Source organism: Colletotrichum phormii (genome assembly GCF_030913505.1).
Source record: "Colletotrichum phormii strain CBS 102054 chromosome Unknown BDP81scaffold_4, whole genome shotgun sequence".
Classification (NCBI taxonomy): domain Eukaryota; kingdom Fungi; phylum Ascomycota; class Sordariomycetes; order Glomerellales; family Glomerellaceae; genus Colletotrichum; species Colletotrichum phormii.
The window spans coordinates 2,581,303-2,604,472 of record NW_026851446.1 but is presented as its reverse complement, the minus strand read 5'-3'; the positions used below and the strand labels follow the sequence as shown (position 1 = coordinate 2,604,472).

Below are 23,170 nucleotides of genomic sequence, written 5' to 3'. Positions count from 1 at the left end.
TTCGGTATCCGGTTCGTGGGTGAGCGTTGCTTGGGTTCGGGAGGTGTTGGCGGATGGGCAGGAGGGAGCTGCACCTGATTTTTGCAGGAGGTGTGTGTTGCCGGGACCGGCGAGGCCACGAAGATGAGGAAGGCCCCTTTGCACTGAGATCATCAGGTTCATACACGAGATGGTATACTCGCTAGACACTTCCAGTGGCATTTCCCGTAGAAGCATCACTGCCGAGCTGAAATCATCACGGTCGATGTCCAAAGACACCAGAGGCTCTCTCTTGATCTTTGGCGTCGGCGTCATTGAACCTTGAATGCAGATGGCATAAACAGATCGATGTATCCTACCGAATTTGATGAGATGACACTTTCTGCCAGGCATAAATCGGACAGAACATCCGGCATAGAAGGCATCGTCTATAGCAAGAGTACTAAGCTAGATCTAGGCGCCCTTCAAAATTCAGACCACGACAAAAACATGGGACGGCAGTTGGTTGATCGATCTTGGTGTCGCAAAATCCGACTGAAGAGATAACAATAACATCTTATCACCTTGGCAAGCGAGCAAGGTTACCACCAACAGAAGTTGAAGACGTTGGCAGGTTGAAGTTGGACCGGGGTCCGTTACCCCCAAGGCCCCTGCTCAACCTCCAGTCTCCACATCTTTGCCAAACAGAACGTGGTTAAGCCAATGAGATCCCTCAAAAAGACGGCAGGAAAAGAGTGGATGAGACGTTGTTCCGCGACGGGTGCCGTCTGATTTGCAAGATCCTCAAACTCTGCTCAACTTCAGCATCCCCCTTCAAGGACAGGGGGTCGGTGGAGGCCGATTGGAGGAGTCGGGGCCATCTCTTGGATGACGATCTGGCGATGAGGCTCCTTTTGAGTTTGATATTGGAGATGGGAGAGACAGATGCCGGGTGAGGAGGGTGAGGTTGTTCGGAAGTGCGGTACCAGAGTTCATCGAGCGATGGGTTTGGGTATGCGGCTTCCGGCAGAGGGAGAAGTTCTCTCATGACGGCCGATATGCTTTGGGCATCATTCTCAATCGCATTCGCTGAACGACTTCTCTCCACCATGCCCGTCACAGTGAACGAGGTCCGGTCATTCTTATCTGCTCTACCCTTGCCATCCGTCCTCGACCAGGCCGTCGCTTCTACAGAGTACTCGTACTCGGCCCAGGACCCGAAACAGGACATGCATTCCATCGAACCGTACCATGGACCATGAGCCGCAGGGCAAGCCGCCCCGTCTCTCCGGAACGGGATGAACTCTTGGCTCGCACACGTCGAACGGTGGCCACGCCTCCTTTCTCCAGTCTATTGTGGCCAAACTGTATCGGAGTGCACTCCAGCCGACGGTTCCAGTCCCTTGCTCGACCCAGCGCCTCCGTTCTACATCTGAGCTCTCTTTTTTCGCCAAGCAGACCGCATCATCGAGCCCGGCAGCGTCTACCGTATCAACGTCCCGTTGATCGACGGCTCGGCTTTCCCAAGCGGGTTGCTCAGGGGAAGGATTTAACGTCGCGGCCATGAGACGAACACAAGATGTTGGGTGGGCTCTGAGACGGGCCCCCGATGTAGATGATGGGCTTGCCGCGAGCAGACTGTATATAACTCGGCGCCTGCTCTTCTTGCTCAACGGCTGAAGAAGAAGTTCATCTACTGTCTTTCAAGCCATCACCGTTTTCCTCTCTTTCGTTCAGTTCTGGGAACTTTCTGTATTTCTATCAAATCTTCATTCTTTCCTTTCTAGGCTCTTATCCTTTAGACCACTTCTCTTGGGCCGGCCCTTCTTTTGGACATTTTATATCAGCTATACTCTCCACCTCATCGAACAATTCGAAAAACAAGAGTTCCTTCGGAAGCTTCCCAACAATGAAGTTCCAAACCTCCACCGCCCTCGCGGCCCTCGTCGCCTTCGCCGCCGCCGAAGTGCCCCAAGAACATTCCCACGAGAAGTACCTCCGCGCCGTCAACGCCCTCCTCAAACAAGACAACCCAAACAACATCCAAGACGCAGTTTTTGGCCTCCTCGGTAATGCCGCCGCCGCCGCGGGCGCGGGCGACGTGACCAACCTCGACTGCCTTCACCAGACGACGGCCGACTCGGCCTACACCACGGCCAAAGCCGCGGGCGACGTCGACGGCATGGCGAGCGCGCTCGTCTTCCGCGCCGTGGAGCGCAACACCGGCAAGGTGGGCCTCAAGAGCGTGCTGTGCGACGAGACGGCCGCGAACCCCGAGATTGCGGCGCTGAGCCAGCATCAGGATCCGGCTTCGGATGGTGCGGCCGAGGAGAACAAGGCTATTACGTTGGAGTTGGCGAAGCAGCTTTCTGCTATTGGGGCTGATCCGCAGCTTGCGCTTGATTCGGGCACTTTCGAGCCTGGTGATGTAAGTCCTTTTCAACAAGAAGATGCAGACTTGTGAGACGTGAAGACTGACGAGGAGATAGGTCAACGACAATACCGGAGCCGGCAACACCTGTGACGATGCCGATGATGCTGAGGGATGCATCTTTAGCCAGAACCTCATCGTCAAGGATGCTACACCAGAGGAGATTGATGCCGCTGCCACTGGAGGTGCCGGCGAAGCCGCTGCCGGCAACGCCACGGCCGCCGCGACCAACTCTACCGGCGCAGCAAACCGCTTGCGCACCAGAAGCTTCTTGAGCCGTACCATCCTCTCCCAGCGCGGTAACAAGGGCGCCAGCGCCAGCGCCGACAACGCCACGGCCGAAGCCTCTGAGAAGACTCGTCGTCAGTCCAACAACAATGGCAACGCCAACAACAACAGCACCGCCGACGCAAGTGACAACGCAAACGACGCGGCCACAGGCACAACAGACGTCCAAACCTTCACCGGCACCCTCGGCGGCCCCGCCCCGCCCGTAACCTCGGACCCCTCCGCAGACAAGCCCTTCTCCGTCAACGGCGCAACCTTCCTCAACGCCGGCGCAGCCCTCCAGCGCTCCTGCGCAGTCCAGCACAACGCCTGCGCTGACGCCACCAACTCTGGGTCCGAGGATATCAGCGTGTCAGACTGCGACGCGCAGGAAGACGACTGCCTCGCTGCCTCCTCGCAGACAAAGCTCCGTCGTGCGTCGGGGTTGAACGCGCGCGGTGCGAGAAGAATGAGAATCGCTACGACGGCGTTGTTGAAGGGCCGACAGGCGTTTGAGTTTGGCGAGTGTCAGGACCCGAGTATTGAGTTTGCTGAGGGTCTTGGTGGACGCAAGGAGGCTTCTTTTGCGCCGGCGGGCGACTTTGAGCATGGGAGCGCGTTGAACATTGGGGTGATTTCGGGTTTCATTTGCGGGCAGTTGGAGAGCCGGTGTCAGGCGGATGAGGCTGCTGTTGCGGCTTGTCAACAGGGAGAGGCTGATTCCAAGGGGTTGAGCGGGCAGGCTGCTGCTGATGCTTTCAACTCTGCTTTGGGACTCTGAGGGGTTGTATGAGGTTATGCCTTGTTTTGCTTTAGTAGTGAGAGGTTATGACATGGTTGTGCTGAAAGTAGGAGATGATGAGAATGACATGAAGGTTGCGACTCCTAGTTCTTAGACTGGAGATGAATGATGAATCAATTTGACCGGGTTCAGATTTTTTTGATACAGTCAATTGAAGATGCTCGTAAACATTTCGTTATGAAGTTGCGTTTGATGCTCATGAACATAACATTATGGAGTTGTTTTCCGATTTGTATGATCCTAGATCGTGAAGTTGAAGCAAAAGCTGAGGCAACGCAGAATCTGTTTAGAAATCCGTTCAATCCTCGAGTGAGTGCACGGCAAGAATGTCGAGGAAATAACTTCGATTTTCGGCCGTGGTTCCTGGATCAGCGGGTGCTGCCAATGAAAATCCAATCTTTTTGATGTGGACATTTTCATGGAGCGCTTTCCTGGATCTCAGCTCCAATCTCAGCTCCACAATCCCCAAAAACGCCGCCAAACTCTGATTTTTTCTTCTCACTCACTCGCTCACCACCCAAGCTTCCAATTTCAACACCAACAAATTTGCACTCACCAAACCTGACCAGGAGAGCATCGCAATAGGTTTTGCGCCTTTTCAGCCATGGCCGAGTACAAATACACGCCCCTCGGCGAGCGGGATTTCCGCCTCCTCTCCCTCGCACCAGGCCGCTTCAACGACGCCCTCCAAGGCGACCTCATCACCCGCCCCATCGACACCTACGTCGACGAGGCAAGCAAACACGAGAACGAGTTGCCCGAATCAGCCGACTCGTATGAAGCCATCTCCTACGTTTGGGGCTCCAACGAGAAACCCCACCACATCACCACCTCTACTGGCGCACAAATCCCCATCACGGACAGCTTGTACCTCTGCCTCAAGCGTGTGCGCCTCGAGGACCGAACGCGCCTCGTCTGGGCAGATGCGTTGTGCATCAACCAGGCTGACGGGAAGGAGAAGGAGGCGCAGATTATGCTCATGCACGACATCTACCTTAGCGCGCAGAGAGTTCTCGCTTACCTTGGTGAAGAAGCTGATGGCAGCGGCGAGGCGATGGAATTGATTGAGCGGTACTGGCGCGTCCACATCCCGGACCCTCTGAACGCCGGCGCGCGCGCATTCGCAGAGGACCTTCTTGGTGCGCCGATTCCCGATGCGCCGACGGGTGCTGGCGCGGAGCTGCCGCCCGTGGGCGCCGACAAGTGGTTGAGCGTGTCCCGGTTCTGGAACCGTCCTTGGTTCCGCAGGGTGTGGATCGTGCAGGAGTTCATCCTGGCGCGGGACGTGATGATGATGTGTGGTGGCCAGACGGTGAACTGGTCGCAGCTGTGGCCGGGAACGATTGCGTTGGAAGAGCCAGAGAACCCTCCCTGGCCGTTGGTGGATGCCAAGGGGGAGGAGATTGAGAGCGCGGCGGAATTGATGGCGAATATGGCGCAGAGGTTGCGGTTTTATCAGCTTGGTGCTATGAGGGGGAACACGAGGTCGCATGAGCATGAAGGTGGGCATGAGCATGGGGGTGGATGCTGTGGAGGGGATGAACATGATGATGATCACCACGGTCACGATCATGACCATGAACACGGCCCTGATTGCGACCACGACCACGACCACGAGGAGGAAGCCGACGCTGAAGAAGGCGACGAAGGCGAATGGGAATCAGAAGACGACGACGAAGACGACGGCGAAAAGCGCTCAACAGACCTCCTCAACCTCCTCATGTCCTTCCGCGAAGTCGACGCCACAGACCCGCGCGACCTCTATTTCGCGCTCCTCGGTCTCGCCCTCGACGGCGACAGAGAGGAGTTCCGCCCGGATTACTCCGCCACTTTTGAGCAGACGGCCCTCCGCTTCGGCCGCACCCTCCTCCACGAGCCTTTCAGCGAGGAACTCCTCGACCACGCCGGTATCGCAGAGAAACACAACGGCACAAGCAGCACGGCGGCAGGCTTCCCTTCCTGGCTGCCTGACTTCCGCAGACCCTGGCGGCGCATGACGGTTGCCGATGCAGCTGAATCCGAGGCTGCAGGCGAGACGGACTTTGATTTTGGGTTTGATCCGAATGCCGAGGAGGATGAGTTGCTTCTCAAGGGTATCAAAGTCGACACGATTGAGCACATGACCGCCGTGCCGCGCGCGGCGCATTTACACGCTGATCACCCGTCCCTATGGGTGAAGCGCGACATGGTCACCCTCTCGCAGCTGCTGGCCAACATCCCCGGCTTCGAGGAGTCAAAGTACCCGACCGGCGAGAGCGGTCTCGAAGCCATCCTCCGCGCGCTGACCTTCTTCCGCACCGAGGGGGAGGGCAGCGAAGAGGACAAGATCCCGGCCACGACGCTGAAGCTGGCGTGGCGCTTCTGCACCGCCGTCGAGGAGGACGACCTCGATGCCGCGCGGCCGGAGCGGGATATTCTGCGAAAGGAGATTATGATGTCCGGCTGCACCGCGCAGGAAGCCAATGAGGCTTTGGAGGCGGCGGCGCAGGTGTTGATTAACCGTGTCTTCCCGATGCGCGCGGCGCTGGATTTGGTGCTGGCCAAGGGCGGGAAGTATGTTGCCATGGTGCCGGAGGGGAGCCAGGCGGGCGATGAGGTGTGGGTTATGAAGGGGTGCAATGCGCCGTTTGTGTTGAGGAAGAGTGGTGAGAGGGAGGGGATGAAGAGAATTGTGGGTGCGGCGTACGTGTATGGGATCATGGATGGGGAGGCTGTCGAGGGAGTTGAGGAGTTTGAGGCTGTGTCTATTCATTGAAAGGGGCGGAAAATTTAATTGTGCTGGTCGATCTTGGTGGTTTTCATGGTCTTCATGACGTTATGAAGGGGATTAGGAGAATCGGACGGAGAAAGAAAAAGGGATTATGAGGGTTCGGTATGATGCCTTACATAGACCATATGAATCAGGGGAAAAGAAATGAGTATATGAGTCTGAAGTCAACACTTCGTCAATTTGAAAGACATTTTCTCGTCACGAGTGACACCCTGATGGCTTCGGCATGGGACTACTAGGTAGCCCGGGTGCATGGGAGATCTTCCACATACATACGGCACACTACCCTTCCACGTGAGGTATATGTCCATTTAAAGCTCCAAACTCTACTGATCACAACTGGCTTTGGAAAATTTTGTAGACTTCGTAATGGCATCATTGAGACTCCAAAGTAAATGACATAGAGATAATGGCCACCAAAGCGAAATATATCGAAAAACCATGAGAAAATCGACAAATCTTCCTGTACCGTATGTCTTAACTATGAGATGATTTGGCTATGTATCGCTTAATCGCTTATTTAAACTGTTGAGTTTGCTTGAGACCGTTGCTTTGTGTATTCGTTGTGTTTCCCGAGTATCGTGCGTTTGATCGAAAAGTGTGACTAATCGACTCCCATCCTGCCATGATACCTCGAAAAACCTAGCCAATAAGTACAGTTGCCTCTCTTGGTCTGTGGCAGCCGTAGCTGGCGCAGTGGTAGAGAAGACGGTGGAAATAGATATCCTGTGATTGCCAAAGTACTGAGAACCACTTCACGAGTTTGCTACTAAGGAAAATTGTGGAATGGGTACACTATCATAGTATCAGTAGTCCCATGTGGCATGATGCCACGAGTGCGGGCATCGATGGTCCGCGATTAAGCCAATGTGATCTCGGTGTGATAATTGTCGCAAACTAGGTTATGAGTGATAATTAAGAGAGGAATGGTTTCATTTCTGGGTTCTATTCTGTATACCTAGGGTACCCAGCACTTTAAAGGACGTCGTGGGATAGAACAGAAAGTCTTCATATTCCATCCATCAATTACCGCCTACTTATACGACGCATCCCCTCGGACATCCCATCAACTGCTAGATGGCGTCAGTATATATGTACGTACTGTAATAAGGGGAATAATAAATAATCGAATAATCCGACTTTTTTCCCCTTATATCCGCCTATAAATAATCTCGAAATAGAGTAAGATTAGAGAAATACCGGAGACGGATGTATTGACGCCATCCAGTAGTCAATGGGATATTCATCATCTTACCTTACCCCAGAAAGTGCCAACGCATCTTCTGTGTAGACTTTGCGCACTATCCGATATCCTCAGACTCGGTTCATATCGCCACATCTCCGAAAGGTAGACTGCTGACTTAGACCTCATTTCGGCGCAACGGCTTCGTCGAATGCTCCGTGAAAACTATGCGATATAAACCGGTCCCTTTTCGGTAGGTTGACTGCATTCTGCCTCTTCAGAATCGCGGCGATAAGGTAGCAACGGACTCTTTCTCCCGGTACAGTTGACAGCTTACGCATCACCTCTAGACACAGATGCTCAGAGCCGCATATTACCAAGACACCGCGGCCCTCACGGATTTGGGAGAACCCCGAAAGGTCTTTAGGGTTGGCCCAGCTGGTGGGAGCTGGTGGGCTGGGGCAATGCATTTGGGTCCGATTGACAAAGAGGCAACAGACTCGAGAAGTGGTAAATGTACGATTACCGCATGCGAATACTGGAGGTCATTAAGAGTTTCATCTGATTGTGCTATACGCTGACTTCGTATCAAAAGAGCATGACTAAGAGTGCTCGAGCCGAGCGATCCTCATCAAGAGGGACCTTTCAGGATGCACCTTAGAGTCCTCGAAACGCCGAGTATTTGGCTTTAGAGATAGTACCTAGTCGGCTTCTAGACGATGCCAGTATCCGTATCCTCTTCGAGCCTTACTACGGAGCGGGTGCAATCGAAAAAGCAGGAAGCCTTAACAATATAAGTTAAACTCATCCGATTGCACATAGAAGGATCAAAATATGTAAGCATCTAACGTGGTTGATAAGCGAGTGGATCAGACAAGCGAGTGGATCAGCCGACCGCGACCACAGCACATTTGCGACCGATACGCAGCACTAAGAAAAGTAATTCAATTGAAACTATTTAAGATCCTCTTCTTCAGACATTTCTTCAGCAAATTGACATGTTCGTGCATTATGACCAGTGTTCCCACAGACGCCACATCGCCGTTGGCCCGTCTCGGTCCTCGGTCGGCGACCACTACTCCGGCGTGTTTCCTCCTCGATCTGAGCTGTTGCTTCTCTCTGCGACTGAAGGTCCTCAGCCTCAGCTATAGTAAGACTTCCTCCTTGTCTGAGACGTGTTTTCTTAGCCCTCCGGCGCCGGCTTAGTAGGTTGTTTTCCTCACGAAGGATTTTGTTCTCAGACCTTAATAACGCAATCTGGTGCATAAATCCACGCGCCCCCTTTGATAGATGCTCAACAGCTTCAATAATTGAAGTTGGTGAGCTATTCTGATGGCGGGAGATCCTCCTTTTGATGAGTTCAGACTGAGAAGATGCTTTTGTTGGGTTGTTTGGCGTCTGAGAAGTCCACGCAGGGGGTGTTGTTGGGAGGGATCCTGGAGGTGTTGGAGTGTGTAACCTGATATCAAGCTTTGAAAGCACACTTTCGGCACTCAAAGGGACAAGCCCAGCCCCTCTGAAACCTCCCTGAATGTTCTTTTCCGTAATAGCTTGGGCAAAAGCCTCGCGAAACGCAGGGAAGAAGTCTTCCTTTGTAATATGCGTATTACCCCGGCGCATCTTATCCTCAATTTGTCGACCATAAGCCGTCTTTAGTGGCCCAAAGCACCCAACGTCTAAGGGCTGAAGCAGATGAGACGAATGGGCCGGCATACAGAGTGTGACGATATTGTTTTCCTTGCAATATATCTCGAAGTCGGCAGCGTGGTGACTTTCATGCCCATCGACGACGAGGAGGCGATAACTGCCAGTTGCACGCAGTTTTGTATGCCGATCAAAGTGCTGGAGCCAATCTAGGCCTCTTTCGTTTGTTGTCCATCCGTTGTCAGACGTTGCAATGACCCAGTCGCGTGGGAGATTGGTTTCCGTGTACCAGGTGGAGAGGTGATATTGGCCTGCAACGATGATATACGGCGGGACGCTGTAGCCCGACGAACTAATGGCCTGAATGACTGTAACCCATTCACGGTCACCAGGCTGCATCATTTTCGTGTTTGAACGCCTTTCGGCGCTCGTGGCGACCATCCCAGATGCAATCTGGCCCATCATAAACCCAGTCTCATCAAAGTTATAGATATCAGAGTCCACAATACCATATTTCGCGATTGTGTTCGCCACAAGGCGAAACCACGCGTTTATGGCGTTTGGATCTTCGCATTGGGCCCTCTTGTAGTCGTACTTGCGAAAAAAGCGCGTCTGGAGCTGTGGTTGTCGCTTGACGAAGTTCGAAGCCCAGCGCTTCCCAACTGGGGGCGCGTTGCGGTCGGCGAGCAGTCGATTAGCCATTTCTTCCACACCTCTAATGCGGGGAGGGAATGATCGGGAATCTAGGTCGAGAATATACTCAACTAGCTTCTCTTCTTGAAGCGTAGTCAAATTCCGCGATCTAGGCATAGTGTCGCGTCGTGATAACTTTCCCCTTAGACGATGGCGTAAGGTTGAGAAGGGTACTGAGTAGATCCGGGATGCCGCTCGGATACTAAGATTTGGTGTCGTTTTGATAGCCTGAACCGCTAAGGTTAGCTGGCCTTCATTACTTTGTGATGACATGCTTGGTTGTGGCGTAACGCCTATGAAGGGTGGAAGATATGTTGGTCGCGGTCGGCTGATCCACTCGCTTGTCTGATCCACTCGCTTATCAACCACGTTAGATAGTTGAGATAATATCAGTCTAAATTCCAGCTGTTCAAGAGGCTGCCGCCACCGAAGGCCAGGCCCCAAGCCTTCCTCTGATCCTTCCAGTGGTTGGATCAAGGTATGTAGCCATTGGAACGCCGCTCCGACGATATCATACTGTGCCGAAATGGGTCTCGTGAGTATTAGTCTAAGTCTGTTGGTCTCAGTGTTAGATCACTATGTGAGATGCTTACGTCGCCAAGAAGGCGCAAGAATTGTCGGTTCGCTTCATGTAATGTTCGATTGGCTATCAATATGGCGCGGCAAGTAAGCGTCCACGCTGAACGGGCGATTGTTTGTGTGTTTGTTGCTAGATGACCAAGGCGTGTCAGTTGCCTTACACAAGGGGGCGGCGAAGCAGCTACAGTTTGCTCAATGTCAGCGAAGTATCTACTTAGTTATTGGGGATTTGATTAGGAGGAGAGGCTACGATAACACCCACTCTTAGAGGCAGCAGTTTTCAGACAACTCGCTAAGTCAAAAAGGATTACTAGTAGGCACCAATCGAGCCGCGCTTACACACAATCACATCGGGAGTTTCGCCACTCCGGTCTAGATAGCTAACAGAGTCGAGACATCAAGTATATCGAAAGTGTTAATATTTAGCTACATACATTTGAACTCTCGCTATTGTAGCTCCGAGAAAGAGATCATATGCCCTTTTGGTCACAAACTCAGCTACCTACGCAGCGTTCGAAACCTTCGGATACTCTTTAGCAGGCTATCTTAGCACAAAGAATGCCGATGCCGAAGTAACCATCACAACAACCGTCAAACATGTCGGTGGACGCCCGGGCTCTGAAGTGGCCCAAGTCTACTCAGCGCCCCCGAAGGACGGTACTGACACTCAACGGCCGCCGAAGGCTCACCTGGCTTCGGGAAGGTTCACTTGGATCCAGATTTGCATGAAACAATGCAAGTGAAGTTCAAGAGAGACGGTGCCGTATTTTGGGTAGATGACACGGGGTCGTGGAAGGTAGATACGGGAACGCATGCAGTGTACGTCTCAACAAGTTCTATTCCTCGTACTGTCATGTGCAAGCTTGTAGTAAACATTGGCGAAGGATTCACTATAAGCCCTTAAACCTTCAGATTAAAATGAACATCCTCGCGGACTCATGATCTGGTGGCTTGCCAAGAAAACAGCGATCGTCTGACATATAGAAATCATTTTACAAGAGTTCTCATAAGCATTGTTCCAGCCTGCTCTTTCCGTGGCAATGCGTCACAATGTGAAACAAAGGACAGAAGTTGTAAAAATACTTGAAGTGCTGCAGACAGGTCAATTCATCAATAATTCGATGAATATATCGCATTGCTACGTCTGCGATCGCTTGTCTGATGGAATTGAAAATTTGTAGTCCGAGGCATACCGACGAGGGCCTTTGTCTAGAGAAATGGCCGACCATCACCAAGACTGATTTGTAGACGGAAGAAAGATAACACATTAGAAAGAGGCATCCAAGAATGTCATACTCTGGGCCTCTCCAAGTTCACTCCGGTGACATCAAGCCGTTAGGTCTAGTAAGATAAAGGGACCATAAGCGCCGCTTCTGATCAGCCCTAGCGGTAGCGAACATAATGCCTAACCCCGTGTTTGGTCCTATAGCCGTTTATAAGACCGAATATCTTTGGGCATTCAGTCTGGCAATTGATCTGCCGGTTTTTATATCCAAGAATCGTACACTACTATCGCTGCTGGTAGTCAAAGCCCAGCCGTTGGACATAACTGCTAAGGCAACTACACCGTCCTATATGCATGCTTAGTTTTCAATATAAGTCATATGCCAACCGTTTAACATACCGAGTGGCCCTCTAGTGTGCTAAGACATCTCAGGGACTTTGAAGAGCCGTCGCATTGTTGACTTGCAGCCGGGAAAACCTTGGCGGTTTTATCTGAAGATGCTGTAATCACATATCTGTCGTCGGAAGAAAATCGAACGTTATCGACGCTATCTGAGTGGCCGTAGCATGTCCAAATGTTGGGTTTGGCCTGGATTTCTTCAGAAAGTTCTTTAACGTCTGGTATCGCGTCCGTTTCCCACACTCGCGCGACGTTATCGAGAGTGTAAACGGCGAGAAAGTCGTTTTGATTTGAAAATGCTAACCCTGTCACGACGGCTGGTAATTCAACAGTGTGCAGACATTCCCAGGTAGTGGTACTCCAGAGTCGAACTGTGTAATCTCCACTGCCAGAAGCAAGAAGCTTGCCATTGTTTGAAACATCTAGTCTGTAGACATCCTGATCATGCCCGACAAGTGTTTGGACGAAAATTCGAGACTTGATGTCAATTACCTATAGAGCGTTAGATGAACATCGTGTTGGGGAAGACATATTTATGCATGTTCGAACGAACTAACCCGGATCAGTTTATCCTCTGAGCATGTAATGAACAAATCGTCGTTCGGATGAAAACAGCCGTCTCATTAATACATGTCTCCCTCTTCCTCAACACTCAGTTCCATTATCTCTTCAGAGCTTAGGATGCAAAATGGTTCTTCGTTCTCAATATCAAAAACCTGAAAAACACGATTGCCGCATATTCCGACGTAGTGTCTGCGCAGACTGAAACACACGTCGACAACTGGGAAATCGAGTTCATCCGTGTGTAAGGGTGAGATCGAACATCTTCGGGACTGTAGGATCATGGACAATGGACCATTAATCTCCTTTGTCTTTGTGGCTGGGCGGTAATGATTCGAAAGTGACGGTAGCCAACGCATCGGGGTAAACCTTGCCACGCTTCTGCATGTCGTGAAAACCGAGGGACAGAGAGATCACAGAGAGGGTACCCATTCTCTTCATCACGACTTGCCACCCGCGTGATAAATGATCTTTGCCTAGCCGAAACGGGGCCCCCTCTTCGGAATATCTCTCACCGTCCGGGACAGCGCCAGCACTGTTCAACCCTTCGAAATCGCCTGAGTAAAGTCGTGGGAGAGAAAAAAGAGAGAGTTGTACAAGATGATGCCCAACATGTCTGCGGAATTCATCTGCATCGACATAAACGTCAGCATCCTCAAATTCTTCTTCGCTGTCACTATGGACAGACGACTCGACGTCTGGCTCGACTTTAGCCCACTCGTCGTCACAGAATGGGCATTCACTGGCCAGAATGTGCCTTGCTGGTCGCTTGTATTGGCCACTCAGCGATGGAAGTTGACTGGCCACTACATCACTTCCATGATAGCTGTGCAAGTGTTTCTTCATATCCTCCGAGTCTTGAACGGTGTTGGCGCATAAAGGACACTCCCAAATCGTACGATGGACCAATAGTTCGTGCTCGAACCAGGTATGAGCTGACGAAAAGGTATCCAAGGTACAGTTTTGGTAAAGACACAGGTATGGTTCCAAGTCATGGATAATGTGTTTCCTATTTGAAAATCAGTAATGAAAGCAACGGATCGAGCTCTGTAAGCTTGCCTCCATTGACCCTCTTTGTTTTTGGTTTGCCAGAGAACAATCTCCAAGCAAAATGAACACAAGAACGAATCGCTCTTCTGCCCTTCCTGAGGTATCGGCGGAAATTGAAGCTCTGCATCAGAAGCCTCTTCAACTGTGGTCGCCATCGAGAAGACCGACATGGCCGGTTCTGGGCTTGAAAGCCCGGAGAAGTGAGCTTCTGCTGTCTTATTTCGCACGAATTCTGTCGCTTCAGTCTCGGCTAGAATGCTGGTCTTGGTCATACCAGATATGATTGACCCTTCTCGATGGGGTTCTTTCTCAAGTGGCTTTGATTGGGTCCGTAGATGAGCGTCTTTTCTGACCATGATGCCGTCGTCTTGCTGGGAAGACAACTTTTCTGATGTTGCTGACGATATTTGAAGTACTGTCTTCGCCGAGCATTCGCCTCTGCTAGACGTATTGCTAAAGGCTCGTTGGTTTCCCAAAGAAAATCATACTTGTCTTTAATATACATCAAATCAGCAGTCGATGCAAAAGGCTTCGCTTTAGAGGCTCGTTGGCGTCTGTCCTCTGGCGCGAATTTGCGGATGAATACGGAAGCTTTGAACAGGGTGTTGAGGCTTGTCCTGATTGCTGATAAAAGCTTGTGTATCTCCGAAGTTGCGCCATGTCGACTTTCTCGACTACTATTCGAAGTTGTAGATGCGCCTGACTCAGAGATATTGGAGGAAATATCGAATTCCTCCAGCTCTTCCTCACTAATGTCCAATCTTGGCATTACTCTGTTGGGTCGACGGCCCGAGACTATATCTGTAGCTATAAAGCATGCATTAACATTTGCGAAACCGGATTCATGCCGGAACGTACCGGTTTTGGCAGAGTCGTTCAAATCCTCAAGCATGCTGAAAATGGAGGCTCTGACCGTGGGACTGTCGCGAAGGCGATGGTCGAGCGATAGCTTGGAGCTCAGCTGTCGAAGAGCGCCAATATTCTCGGCCCATTGTTCGAATCTTTCAGACAGTTGCGCTAAGTCCCTCTCTTTGAGTTCGTACTCCCATAGTTTTCCGCTCATTTCGAAATCCTGGGCAAGACTCGAGAGACTGTCTGTAACCATCTAAAACGAATATCGCGAGAACTGCAAACTGATTACCGCCATGTCAGGATTGAGATTGCTGGTGTTGTTTTAGGTGGCTTTCTGATTCTTCTGAACTGCATAGAATATTATCGCGGAGCCCTTGGGCCGATAGACAATTGGTGGCACTTCCGAGATCATCTCATCGAGTTTGTCGACGATATCAGGCACCAGAGCATGAGATATCACGACAATCTCATTCATCTCCTCGACCCTATCATTGCTGACAATGAGAGTCTGTGGCAGGTGCAGGTGGGTCACGTGAGGCAGCTCCTTCACATCTCGGAGCTGCCCCACCTACACCTTGCCCAGATATCCAGCCCAGCCAGCGCTCAGCTTTTCCCATCATCATCATCATCATCAGATCCAATACAGTAGTATTGCCTCCACAGGTTATGAGAGCCCAGCGTTGACTCTTTTTCTTTTTACCCCATATGAATTGATCGCCCAGCTCTGCGTAGAGCCCGTTCAATTGAGCAGTTACTAATCTGTCGACCAGAGATCGCGGCGTCGCGACTGGCAACGGCAGAGGTACAGATTCCTCAAAAAACAACAACAGACGCGACCGTACAGGCCGTCTACACCTATACACACACTATCACGAATCTTTCACCTCCATCGTCATCATGGCTGGCAACCGCGTCCGCTGGGAGGTGCCCGACCTCAAGGGAGAAGAAAATTGGGACCAATGGTACGCAGTACTGCATCTCACCCTTGAGACTCTCGATTACGAGAAGTACGTCGATGAAGACGTCTCTCAACCCCATCGCGATGATCCTATCACTCCAGCGCAGGCTGTGGCCTTCACTACTTGGAAGAGCCAGCGCATTGAAACGTACGGCATCATCATCGCATCAATCAGCAAAGTCCTCGATCGTCTCCTCGCTGATGGATACGACATCAAGACGGCTGACCGCAACCCCTTCCTTCTCATGAACAAATTGAAGACCATCATCCCCAAGATTTCAGAGGATGCCGTCGCCGAGCTCGTTCGAGAGCTCTGCAACCTCAAGCGAAAGGACTTCTCAGATACTCATAAGTATCTCCAGCGTGGCCAGTATCTCATTCGTCGTATCGATGAGCTGGTCCCCTCTTGGCACAAGAAAGCCATGTTCATCCTACTCAACGGATGCCAACAAGAATATCCAGCACTTTACGACAAGTACGTCGAGGACAACACCAAGACTCTTGAAGATCTCACACGCGATCTCACATTCAAGGCCAATGCCGAAAGGACTGCTTCACTCAATGCCGCGAAGGGCTACGTCGCCGTTGGAAACAACAGCAACGGCAACAACAAGGCCTCCGGTAACACCTCAAACAACAATCAGCGACCTAACAACAACTACAATGGTCCTGACTGCCAACACTGCGGCAAGAAACATGCGACTACCTCTTGCTGGGTCGCCCATCCCGACCTCATCCCATCCAACCATAAGTACCGTGAGAACCTGCTCAAGAAAGCTGCTGCTCATACTTGTACCTCCGAATGCCGGGAGGGTAAGGCAGTCGCGGTCAAGGCTACGCCGAACGTTCTCCACCAGAACACAATGGGACATACAGTCTTGCCGTGCTCAACTTCGATGGCAACGGGCAGAATTAACCGTGACGACATTATCCTGGATTCCGGGTGCTCGCGAACCACTTTCAACAACCTCAGTTGGTTCACCTCCTTCACCGAGGCAATACTGCCACCCATGGAAGTCGCCAACGGTCAGTACGCATCGCCAGCTGGTTACGGCACGGTTTACTTCACTGCCGTTGATCCAGATGACAGCAACAAGGTGGTCGACTGGTCAATTGAGGATGTACAGTACTGCCCTGACTGCCCAGTCAATCTGCTGAGTCAAGGCACACTCCGTCAGCAGGGCTACAAGGTCAGCGACGACACTATCCACATTGGAAACAACGTCGCGATCGCCAAACTCGATTGGCATAACAATGTTGCCGTTATCGTCACCAACAACTACGAAGGCCCGAAAATTAACGCGGCCCTTAACCTTGCTATGGTAAGCAAGAATAACAACAAAGTCACATTTGACCTTATGCACAAGCGACTTTGCCACGCGGGCAAGAGCAGGGTCGTTGAAGCCTGCCGTCGTGTGGGCATAACTTTTCCTCAACAAGAAATTGACACCTTTCACTGCGAGGCTTGCCACCTAGGCAAATCTCAACAACTCATCAGCAGAGAAACCCCCATTCGAGAGGCCCAGCCCGGTCATCTCATTCACATGGACTTGGTACAATTCGAACCCTTGTCCTATACAAAGTCACGTTATCTAATTCACATGATCGACGCGCGTACAGGCTTCCAGTGGCGATACTTGCTCAAGAGCAAGCGTGCTGACGAAGTGCTTGATCGTATCGAAGAATTCATCAACTTCTTCGAAAACCAGACCAACCTTTCGATTAAGGCGTTTCAAATAGACAACGGCACCGAGCTTTTCAATGCTCTTTCGCAGGAGCTGTACACCAAACGAGGCATTAAAGTCAAATTGACTGTTGCTGACACCCCAAGCATGAATGGAAAGGCAGAGCGAGCTGGCCGGACTTTTGCAGAGGCGGCCCGAACCATGCTGATTGACGCCAACCTTCCTGATTATCTCTGGGACTATGCCGTCACCACAGTCATCACGATTGCCAACCTGTTGCCCAAAGCAACCAATCCAGGCCATCTCAGCCCCCACGAGATGCTCGCGAAAGATCTCAATCTTGACGAAGCCCATCACGTACCGTATATCCACCATATCCGCACTTTCGGCTGCGTTGCCTATCTCCACCGCAAGGGGTCATTGCAACCAGCCCGCGCCAACAAGATGGAGACAAGAGCCATCAAGGGATATCTCGTTGGATACGACTCACTTCACGGCCATCTCTTCTACGTCTACGTACCTCAAAGCCACAAGGTATACCGCTGCCGCGATGTTCGTTTCTATGAACAGGGCAAGCACCAGGACGAAGACAATGACCCAACCATTGATCACGATGCCATTTTTGCTGATCCAGACACCAGCACCTCATCTGTTGAGTATGAAGGAGCTCAGAAGTCGTCCAGCACTCCTGACCGCCAGGACGAAACCACTGACAACAAGTCTGCCGAAGAGGCAACTACCCAAAACCCTCTTCCAACCCCTGAACCAGACAGCCCTATTGATCAGCAGATGTCTGCTAACATAACTGTTCAACAGCACGATACTGATACATCTTTCGATAACGCTATCGAAGAAGCTATCCAACAGGATATAGATGAAGCAACTATAGTAGTTGCCACAGAAGATCACGATCTTCAACCTACAACACAACCAACTAGACGAACTCGTCAACCTCGCCCTCCTCCAAGCCAACCAAACAGAGCCTCAACACGTGAGCATGTCAGAAACTCACAGGGCACTTGGGTCAAGAAGAGGAGCGGTTTCAGCGGTTGCTCTCTCCGAGGCAACACGTATGCCAAGTCTGATGGTTATCAACAAGCCTATGTCAGCCTTGACACAGTTGTGTGGGAAGACAACCAGCCTCCAGTATTATCTGCCATCGCCGCTGCCGCACTCGCTGGTCCAACCGTACCTCGCACTTTCAAGCAGGCCAAAGAGGGTCCTGAGTGGGACAAGTGGCAACCTGCTTTTGATAAGCAAATCAAGGCGCTACAGCAAGCCGAAGCCTGGGAACTCGTTGACCCTCCAACCGGAGAAAAGATTCTTCCTGGCCAATGGATATGCGATATCAAGTCTGACGGCAGATATCGTGCCCGATGGGTTGTCTGTGGCAACCACGCGGTATCTGACTGGTCCGCTGAACAATTGTACGCAGCTGTCGCTAATGCAACCTCTATCCGTGTTTTCTTTGCTGTTGTTGCAACCAAGACCTACATCGCAGAGTTATTCGATTACGACACAGCTTTTCTTCACGCCTCTATCCCGGACGATACCAAGGTGTACGTCCAGCAGCCCCATGGCTATCGCCAAGGAGACAAAGTCTGCCTCCTCAAGCGTGCCCTTTACGGCCACCCCATGGCACCTGTATGGTGGTTCAACAAGATCAAAGGTCACATGACTGACCTCGGTTTTCGAGCTATTGAAGGCGAAGTCTGCCTTTTTATCCATGACGAGTACAACTGCATTGTTTTGATGTATGTTGATGACAACGTCATCGCTGCTCCAGACCGGAACACTATTCGCAAAGTCAAGGATCTCCTTAAGTCATTTGTCAGCATGAAAGAACTGGGAGACGTTCAGAGATTCCTAGGTTACGAAGTCTGTCGCAATGAGAGAGCCAAGACCCTACACCTATCACAAGCCGAATTCTGTCGCAGGATGCTTCAGAAGTTCGGATACGTGGACCTCCATCCAGTCCGCACACCAATGGATCACAATATCGTCGCCAAGTGGCCAGTTGAGTATGAACCAGTTGAAACTGACCGTTGCAAGCTGTACTTGCAAATGACAGGCTCTATTAATTTCCTCTCGACCGGTACGCGCCCCGATATAACTTACGCAACTAGCAAACTCTGCGAAGCCAACAGCCGCCCTGGTGAGCACCACTTCGCAGCAATCAAGCACCTCATGAGATACCTCACTGGCACAGTCGACCTCGGCATCACCTTTGACGCTTCTATGCCTATTGATGACCTCGGACTCCATGCTGCCAGCGACGCGGCCTTTGGCGACTGTCGCCTTACCCGAGTGAGCACTGGAGGATACGTCGTTATCCTTGCCGGTGGCCCAGTGATATGGAAGTCGAAGAAACAGACTTACGTCACAACCAGCTCCACGGAAGCTGAATTCATTAACCTTACTCCAACGGGACTTTCGGTCCAATGGGTTCATAAGCTGCTGAGACTTCTCGGCTGCACTCAACCTCGTCCTACGGTCCTATTTACTGATTCCCGCAACGCGCTGATCAACGTAACGAATCCACTAAACCAGGCGCGAACCAGGAACATCGATCTACGATACAAGTGGATCATCGATCAAGTCAAAAACGGCTTGTTCAACCTCAAACTTATCCGAACACATGACATGCCTGCTGACGGACTCACGAAGCCGTTAAATCACGAGAAGCACGCCAACTTCGTCAAAATGCTTGGCCTTACGAAAATCGCTTGCAAATGAGCATATAGATATCCTTATACCCGACCGAACAAACAAGGGATAAAGGATTATTTGGCTCAGGCACAGGACGGAGGATATAGGCGGAGCATGGGATACAGCGGAGGACTAATTGGGATTGTCGGTATTTGAGCCTGCTTCTCACATGTACGATAGTTTTCACTGTGGCTGGCCTGAGGGGCGGTGTGGCAGGTGCAGGTGGGTCACGTGAGGCAGCTCCTTCACATCTCGGAGCTGCCCCACCTACACCTTGCCCAGATATCCAGCCCAGCCAGCGCTCAGCTTTTCCCATCATCATCATCATCATCAGATCCAATACAGTAGTATTGCCTCCACAGAGTCTGATGGCATTGATAAGAGACCCCGCCGATCTTCGATGGAAGGACGGTAGCCTTGAGGACCTTTTAGAGGATTGTTTCCCAAGTGAGCTGGATCGCTTCTTTCTGTTGGAATAGGCCTACATTAGGCAGCAGGAGGTTGCTGCCGCGGTCCGTTCCAGCCACGGTGGTCCGTGTGGCTCAGCCACACGAGGGTGGTATACCCCAGACTTCCTGCCGCCGCTGGCACCTGGTTAGACTTCCACTCAAGAACAACAAGAACAAGCAATATCACCACTACAGTCGGTGATCGTTGCTACCCACGATACTCGAGTATTTCCTTTTCCACCTGTGAATCCAACACTTTCGAACTATCGAGATGATGCACGACGTAATGTTGGACCTATACAAGGTTCTTCAAATCCAAGGTGGAAAGTTGAGCGTCTTTAGGTACCATTAATTCTATGTGTTGGTATCACAGGCGTGATAAATTTCCTCATGAGGGTGTATCTTCGGCAACAATCACGTCGATGTCCTTGATAATTGCTGTTCTTGCTCCTATTTACATTGTGGGCAGGGGCCGATCGAAGTAGGTGGGGACGGCCTGGGTGGTTGCCCCACCTTAACCGGCCGTGATGACTAAGCCGGTTGTCCCACTTCGCCCAGGGCAGGCGCCAGCCAGCCCACGATACCTGCCCATTGCTCCTTATCAGCCTTGCCGTTCCGACAGTATCACACCGTCGGAAAACGAAGCTGGTACGAAGACTGACGGGGAGTCCCTTCCTTGTCGAAACATTGACGACTGGTCCAGCAGGCAGAAAATCGAGGATCTTTGTGCCTTCCTGGAATAGACATCATGGAATGAGGGTGTGTTGGATGACGAGTTTGACAGGCGCCTTGTCTTCAATAAAGCATCGTCAGGCTTGCCACGAATTGTTCCCGACAAATTGAGGCTTTTGTCTCTTACCGAGTTACTACAATCACATCACGAAGTGGACATAACCATCTCTCTCAAGGCAGTCACGGTTCGAGATAGCAGCCCATATCTCGGCGGCCCTACTCAACACGTACCTCTCGCCTTGGATGCCTTCTTCATGGACAAAGAGCAGCTTCTACTTCCTTGTTGACGGTGAGACACTCCTGAGCTGCCATCCATTTTTGTCAAATAAATTTGAGCTCGACAAGGAAGAGAACTCGCCCTCTGAAGAATCTGTGTTCACCAACAACATTTCAGAACAGGCGGTCCGCAACTATATGTTTACTGTCGGCGTAATATTTTTGGAATTCATCTTAGGACATGACATCAGCCATTGCCGCTTCCGCAAAGACTATCTTCAGGATAACAGGCCCAATGAGCTCACAGATAAGTTTACCGCTGAACGGTGAGCGAAGAAAGTTCTAGGTGAGAGTGGACCGAACATCGCGGATGTTGTGAGGCGTTGCCTGGACTGTTCTTTTGGTCCAAGGCCGATATTTTCAGACGTTCGCTTTAGGGAGTCGATCTACGAAGGGCTCATCAAACCTCTGGCATCATACGCGAAAATATGGCCTGAAGTGATGGTTTGACACCGTCAAAAGTCAAGATCTTGTACATGTACTCAATAAAGTTCATTTACTTCAAGCATGCAATGACGGCGGCAGAAGCCTCGATCTCAAGATCAATGTTACAAACTCGTGACGTGTTTTCAATGTTCTCATGAAGATTTCCAATGGGAGTACTTATTCCACACAGTGATAGTTCACTGACTCACGAGAACATAAGGTATGTGTATGATGTATTGGCCAACGGCGAGAACTAAACCCGGATGAAAAAATGGTGCATGACTTGGAAGTCCTTCTTGCAGTTAATGAGGTTTAGGATTTGAAGTGACGAATAAGAGTAGCTCATAAAATGTCTGGCTCGCGGTGAGAAAACTATTATCCAGAAACGGTGTTGCTCGGTAGAGTGAAGACAATCTTATTTCTGGCCGTGTCTGAAGCAGTCGCGACAGCTTGGTGCGTTGTTTCTGAGGCAGAGACTCTGCTGAGACAATTTGACCAGGAACTGTGGCGTTGAGAATATAAGTTGGAAGAGAAAACCATCTTCGTTCCTGGCCGATACCTAGATAGCCTAAGTTAGGTAGGAACAAGGCCGCTGGCCCGGAAAACCTTGTTAACTATCCGGGACGGCGCGGAGGTTATGTGTGGGTCTCCCGATCCGCCAACGGGGCCGACCGAGCGGCCGGGTGGCTGATGTTGTAGGCGTCATCGATGATTGTTCGCAGCATCATCTAGTTCACCCCTGTTTCGCATGCTTCTGAACCCGTCGTGCGATTTGCTTGTCAATTAAAGTTGGAAATGATTCGAGCTTTCGTTCCTATTTACTGTCCTACCTGTAACCTAGTTTTACGTGATCCAAAGTCATATCTCTACCCGACTCGTGGACTTCTATCGTACTCATCACACAAGATGCCCTCTTCCAAGGGAAAGCCTACCGATCCCGAGTTGAGGGAGGAGATCAAGGAAGGTATGAGGAAACGAGGTCACTGGATTCGATTGGAGTTTGGTTATGCTCACAGTTACACCTAGAAATCAAGCAGGAGCCCAACAAGTCGGGCGGAGGAGAGGGTCAATGGGCCGCATGGAAGGTATATCGATCCTCATTTTCAAACCCCACGACCCTAGAAATTTCGACAACATTTGTGGTCGTCTTTGAAGTCTGGGTGGCCGACTGACTGATTATGCAGGGGGCAAAACTGGCAAAGGAGTACGAGAAGCAGGGCGGCGGCTACGAGAACGAGGCGGGGTCGAAGAATGAGCCAAAAAAGGGCGAGCCGGAGAAGAAGAGTGAGAGCAAGAAGAAGGCTGAGACGGATGACTAGTTAGTCAATCATTTTCATGGTGTTCTTTTATCTAATATGAGCCACCGTTGATTGTTTTTGCAAGTTTTTATTTTGGCCGATTTTTGTTGATTCAGTGATGATTTGTCAATCCTTCACCCAGTGAGATGAGCGGAAGGGCGTGATTGTGCCGCATTTCCGTCGCGCATCTGCTGGGGAAGGTGAGATGGCGAAGGATTCTCTC

At 51.1% G+C, this 23,170-nt stretch overlaps 6 protein-coding genes across 6 annotated transcripts; 5 read left to right on the top strand and 1 right to left on the bottom strand.

The window, feature by feature from the left end:
* Positions 1–1,508: 1,508 nt before the first annotated feature.
* Positions 1,509–3,750, top strand: BDP81DRAFT_510131 (uncharacterized protein). Its single transcript, XM_060595739.1, has 2 exons — positions 1,509–2,386; positions 2,448–3,750. The coding sequence occupies exons 1-2, from the start codon at positions 1,868–1,870 to the stop codon at positions 3,435–3,437; spliced, it is 1,509 nt and encodes a 502-aa protein (XP_060449381.1). The 5' UTR covers positions 1,509–1,867; the 3' UTR covers positions 3,438–3,750.
* Positions 3,751–4,062: 312 nt separating this feature from the next.
* Positions 4,063–4,725, top strand: BDP81DRAFT_311623 (heterokaryon incompatibility protein-domain-containing protein; the record flags this gene model as incomplete). Its single annotated transcript, XM_060583735.1, has 1 exon — positions 4,063–4,725. A coding segment is annotated over one exon (663 nt), but the record flags the coding sequence as incomplete, so codon positions are not given.
* Positions 4,726–5,970: 1,245 nt separating this feature from the next.
* Positions 5,971–6,213, top strand: BDP81DRAFT_312020 (uncharacterized protein; the record flags this gene model as incomplete). Its single annotated transcript, XM_060583768.1, has 1 exon — positions 5,971–6,213. The coding sequence occupies one exon, from the start codon at positions 5,971–5,973 to the stop codon at positions 6,211–6,213; it is 243 nt and encodes an 80-aa protein (XP_060449379.1).
* Positions 6,214–11,647: 5,434 nt separating this feature from the next.
* On the bottom strand, positions 11,648–14,625 carry BDP81DRAFT_510114 (uncharacterized protein; the record flags this gene model as incomplete). Its single annotated transcript, XM_060595737.1, has 6 exons — positions 11,648–11,898; positions 11,952–12,443; positions 12,882–13,447; positions 13,582–14,000; positions 14,051–14,363; positions 14,421–14,625. 6 exons carry the CDS (start codon positions 14,623–14,625, stop codon positions 11,761–11,763), a joined length of 2,133 nt encoding a protein of 710 aa, XP_060449378.1. The 3' UTR covers positions 11,648–11,760.
* A 6,198-nt stretch (positions 14,626–20,823) lies between these two features.
* Positions 20,824–21,746, top strand: BDP81DRAFT_420678 (uncharacterized protein). The gene has a single exon (XM_060589866.1). It carries the CDS (start codon positions 21,191–21,193, stop codon positions 21,491–21,493), a length of 303 nt encoding a protein of 100 aa, XP_060449377.1. The 5' UTR covers positions 20,824–21,190; the 3' UTR covers positions 21,494–21,746.
* Positions 21,747–22,555: 809 nt separating this feature from the next.
* Positions 22,556–22,968, top strand: BDP81DRAFT_458805 (uncharacterized protein; the record flags this gene model as incomplete). The annotated part of the gene is made up of 3 exons (XM_060593461.1): positions 22,556–22,613; positions 22,676–22,734; positions 22,834–22,968. The coding sequence occupies 3 exons, from the start codon at positions 22,556–22,558 to the stop codon at positions 22,966–22,968; spliced, it is 252 nt and encodes an 83-aa protein (XP_060449376.1).
* Positions 22,969–23,170: the final 202 nt, after the last annotated feature.

Excerpts from the sequence above, each read along its gene's own strand:
- BDP81DRAFT_510131 (XM_060595739.1), top strand. The coding sequence starts at position 1,868 with ATGAAGTTCCAAACCTCCACCGCCCTCGCGGCCCTCGTCGCCTTCGCC. Across the intron at positions 2,387-2,447 it reads GCACTTTCGAGCCTGGTGAT|GTCAACGACAATACCGGAGC; the intron begins GTAAGTCCTTTT and ends ACGAGGAGATAG.
- BDP81DRAFT_420678 (XM_060589866.1), top strand. The coding sequence starts at position 21,191 with ATGCCTTCTTCATGGACAAAGAGCAGCTTCTACTTCCTTGTTGACGGT.